This window comes from Mirounga leonina, unplaced genomic scaffold, assembly GCF_011800145.1.
Source record: "Mirounga leonina isolate KUSES-001 unplaced genomic scaffold, KU_Mleo_1.0 Mir_176, whole genome shotgun sequence".
In the NCBI taxonomy this organism is placed as follows: domain Eukaryota; kingdom Metazoa; phylum Chordata; class Mammalia; order Carnivora; family Phocidae; genus Mirounga; species Mirounga leonina.
Genome location: NW_023270454.1, coordinates 49,340,548 through 49,359,077, shown reverse-complemented (window position 1 = coordinate 49,359,077; position 18,530 = coordinate 49,340,548). Strand labels below are relative to the sequence as shown.

At 37.5% G+C, this 18,530-nt stretch overlaps 1 protein-coding gene and 1 pseudogene across 1 annotated transcript; both read right to left on the bottom strand.

Annotated features, from left to right (window-relative positions):
• Window positions 1–9,594: 9,594 nt before the first annotated feature.
• PABPC4L (poly(A) binding protein cytoplasmic 4 like) lies at window positions 9,595–12,610 on the bottom strand. The gene has a single exon (XM_035023064.1). The coding sequence runs from the start codon at window positions 12,079–12,081 to the stop codon at window positions 10,969–10,971; it is 1,113 nt and encodes a 370-aa protein (XP_034878955.1). The 5' UTR covers window positions 12,082–12,610; the 3' UTR covers window positions 9,595–10,968.
• A 2,151-nt stretch (window positions 12,611–14,761) lies between these two features.
• LOC118022597 lies at window positions 14,762–14,916 on the bottom strand (annotated as a pseudogene).
• Window positions 14,917–18,530: the final 3,614 nt, after the last annotated feature.

The following is an 18,530-nucleotide window of genomic DNA, read 5'->3' as shown; positions in this document are numbered from 1 at the left end:
ATTGTTCCCAAAGCTGTGGGAAATCTCCTTCTGTCCTGATGTTGCCTCCAAATCTGTTAAAAAACAAAATTCAACTGAGTAAATTTGGCTTGAATATCTAATTGGCTTTATTCAACAATTCATGAATCAGGCAGCATCTCATCTAACAAATAGGAGCTCTGATGAGCTATACAAAATGGAAGGCTTTTAAAAGCAGAAAGGGGGCAAGACAAGGAAAAAAGTGTATTGTTTCAGGTGAGGTCACCTTCCTTTTCGGGATGGAAAGGGGTCTATCAGGTGGATTACCTCAATAGTGCAGAGTAGGTTATTCCAGATCAGCTGGTTAAAGGCTACAATCCTGGGAGAAGCTGAAACTCCAGTTATGTTAAGTATTAAGTCTTGGTTTGCTGATGTAGAGCTTAGCACTAATGACTCCATTTTGAGCCTGTTGTCTCCTCTAAGAATACTAAATCCAAAGCAAGCAGAAGAAAGGAAATAAGAAAGATTAAAACGAAAATAAATAAAACACAATGAAAAGAATAAAAATTGAAAAATAATGGAGAAAACTAATGAAACCAAAAGTTGATTCCTTTAAATAAAAAGATTTATAAAGAAAAAGAGAATATACCTTTGTCTGTGAATATACCCAAGAGAATTGGAAATAGATATTCACAGAAAAGTTTGCACACAAATGTCACAACAATATTATTCACAATAATCAGGAAGTAGAAACAACATAAGTGTTTAACAAATGATGAATGGATAAACAATGTGAGTGTTATTCTTCCATAAAAAGGAATTAAGTACAGATGTATGCTGCAACATGGATGGAACTTTAAAATATTGGGCTAGGTGAAAGAAGCCAGGGAGAAAAGGTCACATATGATAACATTTATATGAAATGTTCAGAACAGGCAAATCCTTATCTACGTAAATTAGATTATGGTTTCCAGGTGCTGGGGGAGGAGAGAATGGGGAGTGACTGCTAATGGAGGCATGGTGTTTCTTTTTTTTTAAGATTTTATTTATTTATTTGAGAGAGACAATGAGATAGAGAGAGTATGAGGCGGGGAGGGTCAGAGGGAGAAGCAGACTCCCTGCCGAGCAGGAAGCCCGATGCGGGACTCAATCCCAGGACTCCAGGATCATGACCTGAGCCCAAGGCAGTCGCTTAACCAACTGAGCCACCCAGGCGCCCCGGAGGCATGGTGTTTCTTTTTGAGTGATGAAAAGGTTCTGGAATTGGATAACGGTGATATTGCACAACTTTGTGAGTACACTAAAAAATGCTGAATTGCACATTTGAAAATTGTTAATTTCATGGTACATGAATTAGCTCAAAAAAAAAAAAAAAAAAGACATCCATGATGATTTTCATAGCTGCATTATTCACTATAGTCCCCAAAAGGAAGCAACCTAAATGTCCATTCATGGTATAAGGATAAATAATTTGTAGTATAGTCATATAACAGAATAGTATATGCCAATAACAATGAACACATCACTACTACACTAGTGTATGTGAATCTCACTAAAAGATCTTGAGTAAAAGTGACACAAAAGGATTCATGTTCTATGAATCAATTTGAGTACAGTTCAAGGTAATTAAAATTAATCTTCAGAGTTTAACGTCAAGACAGAAATTACAATTGAATAAGTGTGATAGAAAGTGATTGGGAGGGAGTTGGAGACTATAGGTAATGTTCTGTTTCTTGGCTTGAGCGGTAATTACATAAATATACTTATTTTTGTATTATTCATCAAGTTATATGCTTAAAATTTCTACATTTTTCTATGTACACATTATATTTCAATACAAATTTAAAATAATTCAAAAAACTAACTAAATATACTTCATCAATATGTAGATTTCCTCCACGCTTTTTCTTTTCTTTTTTTTTTTTAATTTTATTTATTTATTTGAGAGACAGAATGAGACAGAGAGAGAGAATGTGAGGGGGGGAGAATCAGAGGGAGATGCAGACTCCCTGCCGAGCAGGGAGCCCGATGCGGGACTCGATCCCGGGACTCCAGGATCATGACCTGAGCTGAAGGCAGTCGCCCAACCAACTGAGCCACCCAGGCGCCCCCCTCCACGCTTTTTCACCCATACTTTTTCTTAGGAATATGCCACTGTTATGTGTGTACTTCCTAAGCCAATACCCAACAAGAAATTTGGTGAGATGTGATGACTTGCTGCTGAGTGTTATTTCTCTACCCCCAAACCCCATACGTCATCTTCTTAAGGACTTAGGACCTGCTTTACTTTTTTGGCAGCACAGTTTCCATCTCAGGTTCCTTCTAGAATAAAATCAGATCTCCCACAAAGAAACATAACCATTCTATATCCTAAGACATGAAAAAGCATAGGTAGGGAAGATAATGAGCTTTTGTTAAAAAAAAAAAAAAAAAAAAGAAAGAAATATTTAAAAATAACATTCCAAATGGTTGAAGGTGAGCTTCTCTGACCTTTTCAAAAGACTTGCTTTTTCTCCCTGCAACACTGTGCCATGTGGGATAATTTCAAAAAGGTACTGCTGCCTCTGTAGGGTAACACCCTAGAGGGAGTCTTCCTTGGCCCCTGTGAGGAAAAAAGAAAAAAGAAAAGAAAAATACTTCCATTTTGAAAAGAAGATCTCTTACTTAACTTTGATTTGGCAATAAATTCCCCTCATCATTTTTTTTTTTCATAAACCAGTTGGAAGGCTTCTCTTACCCCTTGCAATAGACAGCACACTATCTGATAAAAAGTTAAAGCTCTGAATGAGGCAGGGATTAACTTCATACTTGATACTTGAAATAAAACCAATTTATTTCCAGCGAGTCGACTAAGGGGGTAAATAGTAGCATAAGAAAAGGATTGAAAAACACACAGGGACCAAAGAATGCAAGGCCTCCTCGGCCATGGTAAAGATTTACACCTGACTTTAAGAGTAATGGAAGGCCATGACAGGTTCTTAAGCAGAATGACATGATCAAATTTACATTTGACAGTTTCATTTTCGTTAAAATCAAAACAAATGTCCAAATAAATAAATGTCCACATAACCTCAGTGCCAATTGCTTTTTACCAATTGTAATCTATACAATATAAATGTCGTTTGTATAAATACTATGCGTGAAATATTAGTGAAGAGAGTGGTGAATAAAACTAGGTTATAATTTCTAACACCTCCCTTGGTATTTCAGTAAAATAATGATGTGTCAAAATAGTCTAGTTATAATTCTGATATTTGGCTTGCATTCAAATTGAGGTACTTCTTTGATTAACAAAGGCTTGCTGGAATTACTATTATAGAGCCTTACTTTAATTTCAAGAACCTAGGATTGGCAATATGTCAAAACTGCGGTGCCTTGGTATGTCACCAGCGCCTGTAAAAAGATAAAGTGGAAGGTAAATCAAAATCGTGATTCACTATAGACTGTCAGATATGGTTTCCTGAGATAAGAAAGTCCCAATGGAAATACCAAATTAAACACACACATACACACCACTCACAATGAATCATGACCAATATTCACTCTACGTAAAGCAAATAAATAAATAAATAAATAAATAAATAAATAAATAAATAAATAAATAAAAATATAATAACATCCACCATTTCAGTGACACTGCCTTTGGAACTCAAATGTGCTATTAGTATTTGGCAGAACTTCAAGCTGAGAGTATTTTTAATACATAAGTGATGTAAATATAAATGGGTTAACAAAATCTGATGCAATATCATTGTACAAACTGCCAATATCTCTCAGAAGCTAAGCATTTTCTTTACTATGGCAAAGAAGGCTACTAATAGAATCATTTTTCTTCTCTTGCTTGATGGATTCAATTGTTTCATTCAGGGAACTTCAATATAGTTAAGAGATTCTGTGAACACTAAGATAAGATATGGCCATGAGACAAAACCAACACATAGCTATAAATATTTCTTCTGAGGAAACTTGCAGAATAATCTGACCTTAGATTTAAATCTAAATGTAATTGTAACTCAGAATTTAGCATATCTGTATTTTTTTTAATATAGGTTGTATGGTTAAAATGTATGAGGATTATACCAAATTGTGTATACAAAAATAAATTGGTAAGCATTAGGTAAGTCCAATTTTGTTAATTCCTATAATTTAAGTGTACTAACGAACCTAATAACTAATATTTTAGTAAAGAAAATGAGCACCTATTAATTTATCTTTGTGGTTAAGTTAGTTTTATATATTGGAGACATTTTATACGCATATAACATTTTAGATATTTCTCAAGATTTATTCGTTACACTGTCAGTAGGAACTTTCTTTTAAAATTTTTCATATAGAATATCACAATAGTTGGTGATATAGGAATACCTCAGACATATTGTGGGTTTGGTTCTAGACCACTGCAATAAAGTGGATGTCACAATAAAGTGAGTCAAATGATTTTTTTGGTTTTTCAGTGCATATAAAATTTATGTCTATGTTATACTGTAGTCTATTAAGTGTGCAATAGCATCATATCTAAATGCAATGTACAGACCTTAATTTTTTTTAATTTTTTTATTTTTTAAAGATTTTATTTACTTATTTGACAGAGAGACACAGCGAGAGAGGGAACACAAGCAGGGGGAGTGGGAGAGGAAGAAGCAGGCTTCCCGCTGAGCAGGGAGCCCAATGTGGGGCTCCATCCCAGGACCTTGGGACCATGACCTGAGCCGAAGGCAGACGCTTAACGACTGAGCCACCCAGGCGCCCCTGTACAGACCTTAATTTAAGAATACTTTATTGTTAAAAAATGCTAACCACCACCGGAGCTTTTTTTTTTTTTTTAAGATTTTATTTATTTATTTGACAGAGAAAGACAAAGCGAGAGAGGGAACACAAGCAGGGGGAGTGGAAGAGGGACAAGCAGGCTTCCCGCTGAGCAGGAAGCCTGATGTGGGGCTCAATCCCAAGACCCCCCAGGACCCTGGGATCATGACCTGAGCCGAAGGCAGACGCTTAACAACTGAACCACACAGGAGCCCCAACCACCGGAGCTTTTAGTAAGTCATAAACAGTGATCATAGATCACCATAACAAATATAATAATAATGAAAAAAATTGAAGTATTGAAAGAATTACCAAAATATGACACAGAGATACCAAGTGAGCAGATCCTGTTGGAAAAAATGGTGCCAGTAGACTTGCTCGATGCAGGGTTGTCATGAGCCTTGAATTTGTAAAAAACACAGTATCTGTGAAGCACAGTAAAATGAGGTATGCCTGTATACACAGTAAATTAAGAGTCTCTTCTCTCTGGTGGTATGGTTCTAAAATGTGAGCATGCATGAAAACATATTTAGCTTAGACTACCTTATAATAAAACTCAAGAAACCAATGCCTATTAGATGTAGATTTATTTTCAAGTATTACTCTAAGAAACCAATTGTAATCTCTTGACAATTATTTTTGGTGGAAACCCAATTGGGTGACTAAATTGAATCTAACCTTTTCAGTTAGAATTTTCAGCAGATGCTTAATTTAGACCTAATAGAGTTTGATATGTAGAAACACGAGTCCTGTTACCAAACAAAAATGAATTTAATTTTATACAGAATACATTGCATAATTTGTCCTTTAAGACTGTTCAATTTGAGGTAGAAAAAAAAATCACCTTTTGACTCATGTCAAAACTATTTGTAGGGAGAAAATGGAATTTTAAGAACTGTTTGAGGGTGCCTGGGTGGCTCAGATGGTTAAGCGTCTGCCTTCGGCTCAGTCATTATCCCAGGGTCCTAGGATTGAGTCCCACATCGGGCTCCCTGCTAGGCGGGAAGCCTGCTTCTCTCTCTGCCTCTCTCTCTCTCTGACTTTCATGAATAAATAAATAAAACATTAAAAAAAAAAAAAAAGAACTGTTTGGAAGCGCAAGTTAAAAGAAGGAAGAAAATATCAAATAAGTACTGAAATTCAAAATTAGATATAAGTAAAAAATATCCAGGGTTTAGTGGATGCATACTCCTACATCCATTTTTACTCTTCTATCTTCCTGTCGTAAGTGTATTCTGCCCAGAACTTAGAAAGTTGGGCGCCTGGGTGGCTCAGTTGGTTAAGCGACTGCCTTCGGCTCAGGTCATGATCCTGGAGTCCCGGGATCGAGTCCCGCATCAGGCTCCCTGCTCAGCAGGGAGTCTGCTTCTCCCTCTGACCCTCCACCCGTCTCATGTGCTCTCTCTCTCTCTCTCAAATAAATAAACAAAATCTTAAAAAAAAAAAAAAAAAAAAGAAAGTTGATTACTTCTTCAATTCTAGTGGCAGATCTTGTTTAATCTCTATACCAATAATGGACAATAAGAACTGAGGCAGAAAGTTGTTAAAAGGTTTCTAGAAAAGATATCACCTTCTGAATGTTGTTGTGTCTCAGTATGATGACAGAAATTCCTACAGCCATCTGGCCACTTGCCTGATAATAAAGCTGAGATGGGGGGGGCAGGGAGGAAGAGCCAAGAGACTCCAAAATGTTACAGAAGTCTTAGTATACTATGCCTGAAAATATTTAAACTGAATATTTTGTTAGTTAAAATTTCTGTTTCTAGTGTGAATTGGAATTTTCTGTTAGCCAAAGATATCATAAGGATATTTAATTTGTTCTACTCTTTAAAATGTAGATTAAAAAAATATTTTTTATCTAATGTTTTATCTATGTTTTTTTAAAAAAATTACATTAGGAGGCATATTTTCCAAATACAAGTAAGCTAATTCTAAATCCTCAACATGTTAGCTGAATTTTACTTTAACAATTAAATAGTCAATTATTGAGGCGCCTGCATGGCTCAGTCAGTTGGGCGTCTGTCTTGGGCTTGGGTCATGATCTCAGGGTTCTGGGATCCAGCCTGGCGTTGGGTTCCCTGCTCAGCAGGGAACCTTTTCTTCTTCTCCCACTCCCCTTGCTTGTGCTCTCTCTTCTCTGTCAAATACATAAATAAAATCTTTTTAAAAAATAGTCAATTATTCCTCATGAAAACTTGATCTATATTAGTGGCTCTTTTCAATCATGGTCCCATAATTGTGAGTGACTGTAAAAGAAATATTAGTTCATAAGGAAGTTGGTGTTTTAAAACATGAAATAAGAATATCTTGATTTAAAAATGCAAGTTGTTTTCAGTTTATTCCTAAGACAAAGTGATCTTTAGAAAATTAGAAATACTTAAAAATTAAATAAAAAATCATTTTTAGACATGTCTTTACCATTGCAAGATTAAACCTTATTTGATCTTTTCTTGATGAGTTTATTATAAAATATTGAGAAAATGAAATTACCAATTATTTTTTTTTTTTAAGATTTTATTTATTTGACAGAGAGAGACACAGTGAGAGAGGGGACACAAGCAGGGGGAGGGGGAGAGGGAGAAGCAGGCTTCCCGCGGAGCAGGGAGCTCGATGCGGGGCTCCATCCCAGGACCCCGGGACCATGACCTGAGCCGAAGGCAGATGCTTAACGACTGTGCCACCCAGAGGCCCTGAAATTACCAATTCTAAACCACTTTAAAATGTTTCTTTTTACTAACTAAAGATTTTCATTTAAAAATTTAAAAATATTTAGAAATTTAGGTAAATGTTAGAAGGCACATTTATTGAATTGGCGATGCATGCCAGCAGGTATCTACAACAAACTTGGCAATATCTGTAGGTAGAGGAAGGCAAGAATAGAAGCAGTGGCTCAAGGCATCTATGTAAATTAGCTCTTACTGGAATGCTTATCAGAAAAGTAAAGATTCTTCTTATTTATCAAGGCACTTGGGCATAATGATTAAATTTTCTTCAAAGAATGAACCTGTACTGCCAACTAGGATGACTTGACATTATCACACACACAAAATTGAAAATGAGCAAAATTCAAATAAATTAATCAAGAAAATCCACAGGATTATATTTTTTTTATAAAGTTACTTTGTCATTTCTTATGGTAAATATAAAAATAAGCAATTTCTACTAAAATGATAGAATATTGTGTCATGAAGCTACAGCTACAATTCATCTAGACATCTGATATTATGTCCTATTAATTCCTTGTGCACATAGCACTCAGTTCCCTGATATTATCTTAACAATCCATTTACAAGCATTATGAAATATTGTTCAAATATTTGAACACTTTGATAGACTGGCTTAGCCAGAAAGAGATGTCAAGGCTTGACACACCTACTACATTTCCCAGTCCTATTGCCCAGTCTTCTTAAAAACTCTCTGCTTTTGAGGTAAATACTTCTCAACACAGTGATTCAAAGGTCCAATGTATTCAAGTTGGCATATGAGTGTCACATAGATTCTTACAGGAGGTAGGTGTTTACCAAACATATTAATAAAGCTTGAAAAGCAAGATACTTTTAAGAGATTTACTACAACTGTGGATAAGATACTTCACAGACAAAAGTTTTGCTTAGAAATTATTGAGAAAGAAAACTCTGAAAGTAGTAGAAGACGATACAGATTAATTGTGCGTGTGTGTGTATTTGAGTTGTTCAAAGTGTTTTGAATCATAACATCAAAACCTTCTAAGTAAAAGACTGAAATTTCTGAGTTTAAATTTAACTTTGGAATGACCCTCAAAACTATAAACAAAGTGAGGATATTGGGGAAAAAAGTCTAAACTTTTGTTCTTAATACGTAAAGAAATGTAACAAATCCGTACAAATAAAAACAACCCAAAAGGAAAACAGATGAAGATCATGAAACATTAATTCATAAATATGAAAACACAGATGGCCAACAAACACAAGAAATGGTATTTAACTTTTGTAGTAATAAAAAAAAAAAAGTAACCATGAAATATTTTGCTTTATGTATCATTTTGAATTGGCTAACACCTTAAACAAAATAATCTCTTGTTCTTGGAGTATATGGAAATGGGCAGCCCTCCACACAGAAAATGGAAATGGAAATGGTGCAAGTTTTCTGGAGAGCATTTGGGCAATATTTATCAAAATTATTTTTAAAACTACTGCCCCTTTAAACATTAATTCCAATGAATTATACATTTTCTTAAGAAAATAACTGGATATATCAGCATACATAAATTTGCAAGGATGTTTATCTCCAAGTTGTTTATGACAGAAGAAAAAAAGGGGAGGGTAGGAAACAATCTAACAACCTTTATCCATATCAAGAGGAAATTCATTATATTATAGTACAAACATTGAAGGAATAAAAGTCATTAAAATTATAATGCAAATAATTATTTGTGGATATGGAAATTGATATGGCATATTATAAAATTAAAAAAGTAATTTGTAATAAGGTTATAATGATTCTATTTTTGTTAAATTATGTGTATATGTATAAAAAATTGGGAGGATATGTAACAAATTTTAACAGAAGATTTGTCTGCATAATAGTATTATATGTTGCTGTAAGTTTTTCATTGTCCATAATTTTTTCATTGTCTAAAAGAGACTTTTAATTTAGAAAATGTGCCATGAATAAACATATAGTCTATACAAAAATAAACAGAAACAGATTTTCTCATTCTTTCATAGCTAAAGTATTGCCAAAGAAAATCTTTTAATATATCTTTTGTACTGGTAATATAAGAAATAGAAGACTTTAATATATGGTTACAGGAAACCTCTAAGCAGAGTAAAAAAAAAAAAAGATTAAAATAAAATAAAATAGCAACAACAAGAACAGCAAAGCTATTCTCCAGACACCTTTGGTAAAACAGAATTTTAAAAGTAATTATTTAAGTGTAAATGAATAATTCTTGTCTCTGTTTCCAAGGTGGATTTCAAATAGCATATAGTAAAAATCAATATAATAAAACCCTTTTTAAAAAAGTATAAAGCAAAGCTGAGTAATATAGATCAAGGGTAGGCGAGAGAGGGAAGTCTGGAATGGGACTAAAATATTATTCTAGAAAACAGGCAAATTGATGTAATTTCAATTTATCAGAAAATTAGTGAGCTTCTGATAAATTGAGGCTAAAACTGAATCTTAATGGGTTATGTATCGCTCGTTTCTAATAAAAAGAGATATGAGTTCATAAAAATAAAGAAACATACTTTTCTGAACCCTGAGATAATACCATTACATCGAACAATATAAAATAGAGATTGAAAAAGAATTGTTAAACAGAATTTCTATATTCTCTATATATGACTTTTATAATATTGGTGTCTGGTAAAAACTTAAGTCATAATACTAACTTGTATAGGTATGAAGAGAATTAAGACCAAGCCAACTTTTTGTCATCTTATTGATAAAAGTTTATAACTTAAAGAATGTAGAAGTTAAGGTTTTACTATTCAAGTCCCAGTTTTGATAACTAGCAAGCACATGAATTATATATAGTCTACCAATGGAAAGAATAGCAAAATATCCTACAAATCAGGTTTGTAGGCAACATTAAAAACCTCCATCATTAATTTCAGCCATCAAAAAAAACAATCACGTCAGGATACAAATTCAAAAGAAATTCAACTATTTCCTAGTACTTTAAACATTAATTCAAAATGAAATTAGATTTATACTAGCAATTCTTAAATCTCTGGTTTCTTTAAAAAGCTTAGAGAAATTAGAAAATTTCTGTTTGTAAAAATAAATTACTTTGTGATCCTTAGGTATAAGAACTATTTTTAGCGTATTTTCATAGAAGAAATTAAAGCTAGCAATATTATTAAAATAAGAAGGAAAATATGAAATAAACTCAAATAATTACCTCACTTCAGATGGTTCAAAATGTAATAAAAATATATCTAATTATACTTATTGCTTTGAATACTAAATCAAAAACAGAGAAATATGTAACATTGTGATTAGAAGATGTGCCTCTGTAAAATGAATCAAGCTTCCAAGATTCATTTATTTTTCCACACAAGAAAAAATAGCTTTGTATATAAAACCTTTTATCACAAAGTTTACTAAACTAAGCGGCCATCAGCTGGGATTTGAAATTTTCTGAGGATAATTCAAAGGCAGAGATCACTATCATTCGCACGCCTGCTGCAAACACTGGCTGGTGCAGTAAGTTTTTCTCTCCTAGGGCCTCTGGGCCAGGGCGACGTAGAGTGGCTTGGAGCCCAAGATTCGGCCATTCATCTCAGCCATTGCTTTAGTGGCCTCCTCAGGAGAGGAGAAGCAGATCAAGCCAAACCCTTTGCTTCGCCCTTCTTCCCGCATTATCTTGACTCTGCTAATTGACCCGAACGAAGAAAATTCCCTCCACAGTTTTTCATCATCAATGGTATCATCGAGGTTCTTAATATAGAGCTTCATGCCCTGGCATCTCCGAAATCTTTCCTGTTTCAGCTGCTCAAACATTTGCTTTAACTCCGCCTGCCGCTCTGATTTCTTTTGCGCCCGGCCTACAAAAAGCAGCTGTCCGTTTATGTCCTTCCCATTCATTTCTTCAACAGCCCTTTTGGCAGCCTCATGGCTATCAAAACTCACAAAGCCAAAGCCTTTGGATTTCCCTCTGGAATCTGTCATCACCTTAACACTCAGGGTTTTGCCATATTTACCAAAAGCTTCCTTCAGTCTCTCATCATCCATGTCATCTCCAAAGTTTTTGATGTAAACATTGGTGAATTCATTGACCTTGTTTTGGAGCTCGGCTTCCCGATCTTTCCGGTTCTTGAATCTGCCAACAAACAGCCTGCAGTCCTTAAGCAGGGCCCCATTCATCTCCTCGATGGCCCTGTCGGCCGCGACCTGGTTCTGGAAGTGCACAAATGCATAGCCCCTAGAGCCTTGATCGTCACTCATCACCTTGGAGGACAGGATCTTCCCAAAAGCTGAAAAATGTTCATAAAGGGTTTTGTTATCAATAGATTTGTCCAGATTCTTGATGAACACGTTCCCAATGCCAGATTTCCTTAAGTAGGCATCACGTTGGGACCACATGAGACGGATGGGTCTGCCTTTTATCATGTCAAAGTTCATTGTGTCCAGGGCCTTCTGGGCATCAGCCAGCTTCAGAAAGTTCACGTAGGCATAGCCCAGGGAGCGGCGGGTGACCAGGTCCCTGCAGATGCGGATGGACAGCACGGGCCCCACGGTGCTGAACTTTTTGAACAGCAGGTCCTCCGTGACATCTGCATTGAGATCACCCACGTACAGGGATGCCTGGCGGTACTTGGCTGCTACATTCATCTCTTTGCTCCTCCCCACCGTGAGCGAGCCTGTCCCTAACAGCTCTTGGAACGGTTCCAGCAGGAAGGTGACCAGGGCACGGTCTGGGCCGGGCTTTGCGTGATGGTCTCAGGGCTCAGAGGCCGAGAGGTGGGGTCCGGCGTCGGCTCCGCCAGGTTAGGGCAACAGCTGATCCCAAAGCTCCCCGCCCCCGCGAGCAACCAATTCCGCTCTAATTGTGTGATGGCCGCAGGATTCTGAAATCTCAGAGAAAGGCTCGTAGGGCAAGACGTTCCTTCCCCAGCAATCTGGGAGAAATCCTCAAGTGGCGGGCTGGCCCTCCAGCGGAGCGTCCTCCATAGACTCTGGTCGCCGGTTTCTGCATAAAAGCAGGCCTCTCTCAGGCTAGTGTAAAGTTACCGCCGCCGGGGGAAGAACTCCACAAGTGGCGCTGGAGGCGGCGGCTCCGGCCGCGCCGCGCGGGCGGAGGGCGCAGGGCCCGGCGAGACCCGAACCCGCCCGGGCCGAGCGGTGCAAGCGCAGCGGCCGAGGCGCGGCCGGGGCCAACGCGGGCTGCGGGCGCGCTGACAAACCCGGCCACTCTCGGCGCGGCCGGCCCCGCGCGGCGCCTGAGAATGGGCGGGTGGGGGCAGGGGAAGCGGACCGACCGACGGACGCGGCCCAGCAGGCTGCGGCCGAGCGGGGCTGGGGGCTCACCCGGGCTGGCGGCCGGCGGGAAACCCGGAACTCGCGCGCGGAACTTCCCGCGCACCCGCGGCCAAGTGGGATGTTTTCTTTTTAGTATTTTTGGAGAAGGTTTTTCTTCCCCCCGCCCCTCGCATGCATTTCCCACCTCCCTCAGACAGTTACGCTGAGAAGCGGGAGGCGGTGACTTGGGTGGAGAAAGGCTGACTAGGGGAGTGGCCCTAATGAACCCACCCGCCCGCAGGGCTTTGCACAGGTCTCACGGAAGGATCTTTCCCAAACGTGGATCAGGGCTTGTCACTTCCTTGCTTATGATCCTCCAGTGGCTTCCTCTGAGTCGTGCATGAGGCCCAACGGCCTCACCTTGTGCCACAAAGTTTTGCAGTATTCCTGCCAAGGTCCAGCCTCAACTTGCTGCTTGGTTCCCCTTACTAAAATCCATGACAGGGGCCCCCCGGGTGGCTCAGTCGCTAAGCGTCTGCCTTCGGCTGGGGTCATGGTCCCAGGGTCCTGGGATCCAGCCCCGCATCGGGCTCCCTGCTCGCAGGAAGCCTGCTTCTCCCTCTCCCACTCCGCCTGCTTGTGTTCCCTCTCTCGCTGTGTCTCTCTCTGTCAAATAAATAAATAAAATCTTAAAATAGATAAATAAAATAAAATCCATGACAGACACACTCGTTTGTTTGTTTTTTTTCAGGGCCACCTTTACAAAAATGTGCTTCTCAGAAATCAGTTTAAATACTCTTTCCAAATAGAAGTTTTCCCTAAGTAACTTAGGAAAGTTTAGATTTCCCTCTTAGAAACTCACACTACCCTTGCAATTCCATGACAGTAGGGGGCCATGCCCATTTTATTTCTAGGCCTAACTCAGGGACTTTCAGAAATGGGTTGCTCAATATTTATTCAATTTATTGATTGTGGAATAGATGCGGTATTTAACCTGAGGCTGTTTTTCATGCCCAGAGACATGAAGATAGTGCCCTTACCTCAGAGAATATTGTTAAGAATTAAATGAATTAATAGATTTGGAAATGTCTAACACAGTACCTGACAGTCCTAGGTTTTCAGTAATAACGGTTTTATTTCCCCCAGCATTAAATAAATTCCTTAACATCATTCTCATAAAACCTTCAAACATGTATCATAACTCATCTTAAGGATTGTTACCCGCCAGATGGAACTGGGCGGATCAGTTTATATAAGGCTAATTTAGTGCTTTTCAAACTTTAATGGAGATAGGAATCACCTGGAGATCTTGTGTGAAAGCAGATTCTGATTCAGAAACTTGGAATGGACTGGAAATTCCATTTCTAAAAAGCTCCTGAGTGATGCAAAATCTGTTGCTCTGTGAACTACACTAAATAACAAGACTTAAAGCTAAATTAGTGAGTCCCCATAGTGGCTTTTTTTCTAACGTAAGAACCGGAAAAAACATATTTCTCCTTCATAATATAATGATACTCTAGCAATTAGTAATACGTAAAAAAAACAAAAACAAAAACAAAACCCTAAAACCGGAGCATGGTTTTCATTATAAAATCCAAATTTCTTTTAACATACGTAAAATTGAGTAAGGGGTCCATGATTCCTCCCAAATTAATCCTGATTAATGGCTTCTGTTCGTGAAATTTATTGTTATGTGTTGGCTCCTGTAAAATCATTAGTTCAAATAAATAATCTTTTCTTCAACCATATCTTCAAGGCTTCAATTTAAAAAAGATAGAAGGATGAGCAACTGGGTGGCCCCGTCAATCAAGCAACTGCCTTTGGCTCGGGTCACGATCCCAGCGTCTTGGGATCGAGTCCGGAATCCGGCTCGCTGCTCGGCGGGGAGTCTGCTTCCTCTCCCTCTTCCCCTCCCCCCTGCTCATCCTCTCTCTCTCTCTTTCTCAAATAAGTAAAACCTTTAAGAGAATAAGAAATTAAAAAAAAAAAAAAAATACAAAAGGAAGAAAGACCAGTCATGTAGTTAGTAGATACAGCAATGGATATCAGTAAATTTCCAGCGCATGCTTTAAAAATTCAGACACTACTTTGGCATTGTTTAAAGTAAATCAAGTTGTCATCATACTCAATATTATCAATTTTTTTAATTAGCAATAATCGCGCCTCAGATAAACCTCATTGGCTATGATACTGCCACTGCACAAAGCTTATCAATTTTTTTTTAGAAAAAAGTTTCTAACTCTATTTTTCCTGAGAATTTTATCTCAAGACTTTTATTTCTAGGAAAAATGCCTAAGATCACATTAGGTCTTTGTACAATAGTAATTCAGGTATAGCAAGATACCAAAATATTTCAATAACTCATGGGTTTTTTTCAGTTTACCTTATGTGATCTTCACTCAACATATTGTGAAAAATGAGGAAGAGTTTCCAAATTCAGAATTTAGTACTATATTTTTTGTCTCTAATCAACCTATGTGCAATAGGTACAAACCTTAATCTGTTAAATTACCACCAGTCATGCTCCTTTCTGTCTATTCTACTCATTATACTGTTTTTATTTTTATATTTTAACAATGCAAGTGTTATTAAGCATCTATGATTCTTCCCTCTCTTTAATTCTCTAAATCTCATCTTTTTCTTTTGTCAGTTGTGTTCATTCACTCATTTCTTAATTTGGGTCATCTTTCCATTTATCCTGTTTTCCCATTCCAGTTGCACTGTCTTTGCCTCACTTCCTTTTGTATTATTGCATGAGTTTTATTCATTCGTCTTCTTTTGCCTATATGCCAGTGTGTCTATGTGCCAGTCTGCCTATGTGTCAGTCCACCTTGCATTTTGCTGCCAGAATTAATTTTGCTAACATTTCTTCCATAAGATTTTAGTGAAAAATAACAAATGGCTTCCAAAACTTGCAAAATCAGTCCCATCATGGGTACATGTATCTTCTGTCAAGCTAGTCCTTCATCTGTTGTATATGCACATGCCGTTCTTTGATTATCCAAATTCTGTTTTCCTTCAGCTCCATTTGTGCCAACATTTTTTTTCTCTCAATAGGCCAGCTGACTGGCACTGATTACTTCTTTTTCTGAAACAATTTATTTAACATATCCATGGTATATATGAAATTAATTTTGGCATGAGTTCATTGGCTTTGATGAACCTTGACTTAAAATTGATTATCACCTATGATATTGTCGTATGCTTTCCTTAGCTCATTGTTACAGCTATGTATATTGCTGACTTGAATGTCTTCTTAATTCCTCAACTACTCTGAACGTATTTCAATTAAGGGCCACTATTTTGCCTCATTTCGAAGTAAGTTGTAATTCTGCTTACCTTATGTTTCTTTCAGCTCATTGTCCCTTCAGTGTACAGATTTATTATGTGGGTGGCTCACAGAATTAAATGGGAATAAAGGGCTGCTTCGCTTAAATGCAGGAAAACTGTCTGTGTTTCTATTCACGGATATTGATGTCAATGCCGGCCATTTCTTACTTTGATATTTATTTTGGAGAAATTAATAAATAGCCACTTTGAGTATGAAAATGCATTTTAAAATAAAAACATGTTGTACTAATTAGACCAAAGTAGTTTCCGACATCGACTTGAATCATTGCTCCGATGTAGTCAGTTATTAATAAAATTTTCCTTATTTTGATCAAAATGATCTTTAGTTTCTTAATTGAAAGTAATTACATGAATAAAACTTCCTTTTATTATACTTTGAAAGTGCTGTGTTTACTATTTACTCTAAAATGTATGGTCTCTTTCAGATTATTTAGGTTCAATTTCATTTGACAATTATGGTGTCTTTTCAGTTTTAATTCCTTTCTGATATTTTTTTACCCAAATGTAATGTTAGCTTCTTTAGCATGAGGAATGTGATTTACATATCAGAGTTAGCCTTCTCCATATGGGCATGTCAAAAGGTCACACACAATAAGTAATGTCTGATTATTAGTAGATCTTGATCAAAAGTTCAGTTCAATCCAAAATATCATTAACTAGTAAAAATATCAGGCATCATTGCGATAAAACTGAATAAGACAACATTTTTCCACAAAAGTCTCACAGCTCTTAAGGAAAAAAAAATTAAAACAGTGTAAAATCAATAATCTGAAATAAGTAAGATAGAAATGTAGCACAAGAGATATTTGAATAATTCTCTCTATGAAGGTTAACAAAGACTTTGCAGAGAAGATGGTGCTAAAGAAGATTTGGGTGTCTTTTTTGTGAACTCCAGGAAAATTTAGGGATAAGTTAGTAGCAACCGGTGTCCAGTTAATATTGCTGGAATACAAAGTGTGAAGAAGGAAGTGGCAGGGATTGAGGCAAGAGAAGACAAGAGGCAATAAGCCAGAGTGCCTCACATGCTAGGCTATGATACAGAGTTCATTCTAAATGAGAACTACCGGAATAACTGATCGAAATGACATGTTTATGCTGCATTTCAGGAGGGTAATGTGAAGATAATATGAAAGTCATGGAGTCACGGAAACAGGAAGCAGGAATAATGTAAAGATGAATAATCATGAACAACTTTGCATATGAAAATGCATTTTAAAATAAAAATCTCTTATACTAATTAGACCGAAGTACTTTCTGAAGTCTTCTTGAATCATTGCCTGAGGCAGTTGACCACTAGTAGAGTAGTTCTAGAAACTGAGAATATGGTGGCTATTAAGACAAAACTGGTGGTGAAAAACATTTAAAGTTGTAATCTGACTGCCCTCAGATGGGTCCCCAAAGCCCTTTAATTTTGTCACTGTGCCTTCCCTCCTTCACTTGTACCTTCTCTCTTTGCTCCAGAACTCTGACTTCATCTTACATTTGTCCCACATTGCCAAAGCCTGGAAAACTGTTCACCCTGCATTCTCAGATTCTTCAGAGTTCCTCTCTACAAAGCAATCAGACTTCTCTATCATCAGTGCTGATCACTTCTCATAACACCAATCCGTTGTATCATTATGCCAAAATCTTCTCAACGTCACCAGGGTTTAAAGTTAAGGAAGAACAGAGGGAGTGAAAGGGTCAGAAAATACCCCTTGGTTCACTCTCTTTTCTTAATGGAACACATGTGCCATTGCAAAAGGGAGACTTTTGTGCTTTAACCTTGATGCAGAGAGGGATGGAAGACTACTATCTTACTCTTCATTTTGGGGAAGATCTAGCATCTTCCATAGAGATGTTCATGTCATTATTGGTCATTCACACAGGGATGACTTTCTGACACCTATTGTGGGGAACTGTCATCTACTTTGGAAAGAGGTCTTTCCTGCTCATCATTCTAGTCTTTACTCGTCTACACTGCAGCCTTAGAATTAGTCAGTCAAATTCCTACCTAGAAAACAGTGCCCCAGTTTCCATGAGTTTAAACTCAAAGATCTCTGCATTAAGATCTATGGAAGTTGGGTGCCTGGGTGGCTCAGTCGTTAAGCGTCTGCCTTCGGCTCAGGTCATGATCCCAGGGTCCTGGGATCGAGCCCTGCATCGGGCTCCCTGCTCGGCGGGGAGTCTGCTTCTCCCTCCCCCACTCCCCCTGCTTGTGTTCACTCTCTCGCTGTGTCTCTCTGTCAAATAAATAAATAAAATCTTAAAAAAAAAATAAGATCTATGGAAGTCAGTGCAGTAGAAGAAATGGTACAGGATTGACAGGGTTCCTAGGAATTGATCTTTAGGTATTAATGACTTCCTTCTAATTCTCCTTTACTTCTTCATTCATATGCCTGAAGGGGTGCCTTATTGAGTAATGTGAGCAGGCTATTACCGGTTTAGAGTGGATAATTATCATCCCCCCCTGCCCTGTGCCAGGTCTATTT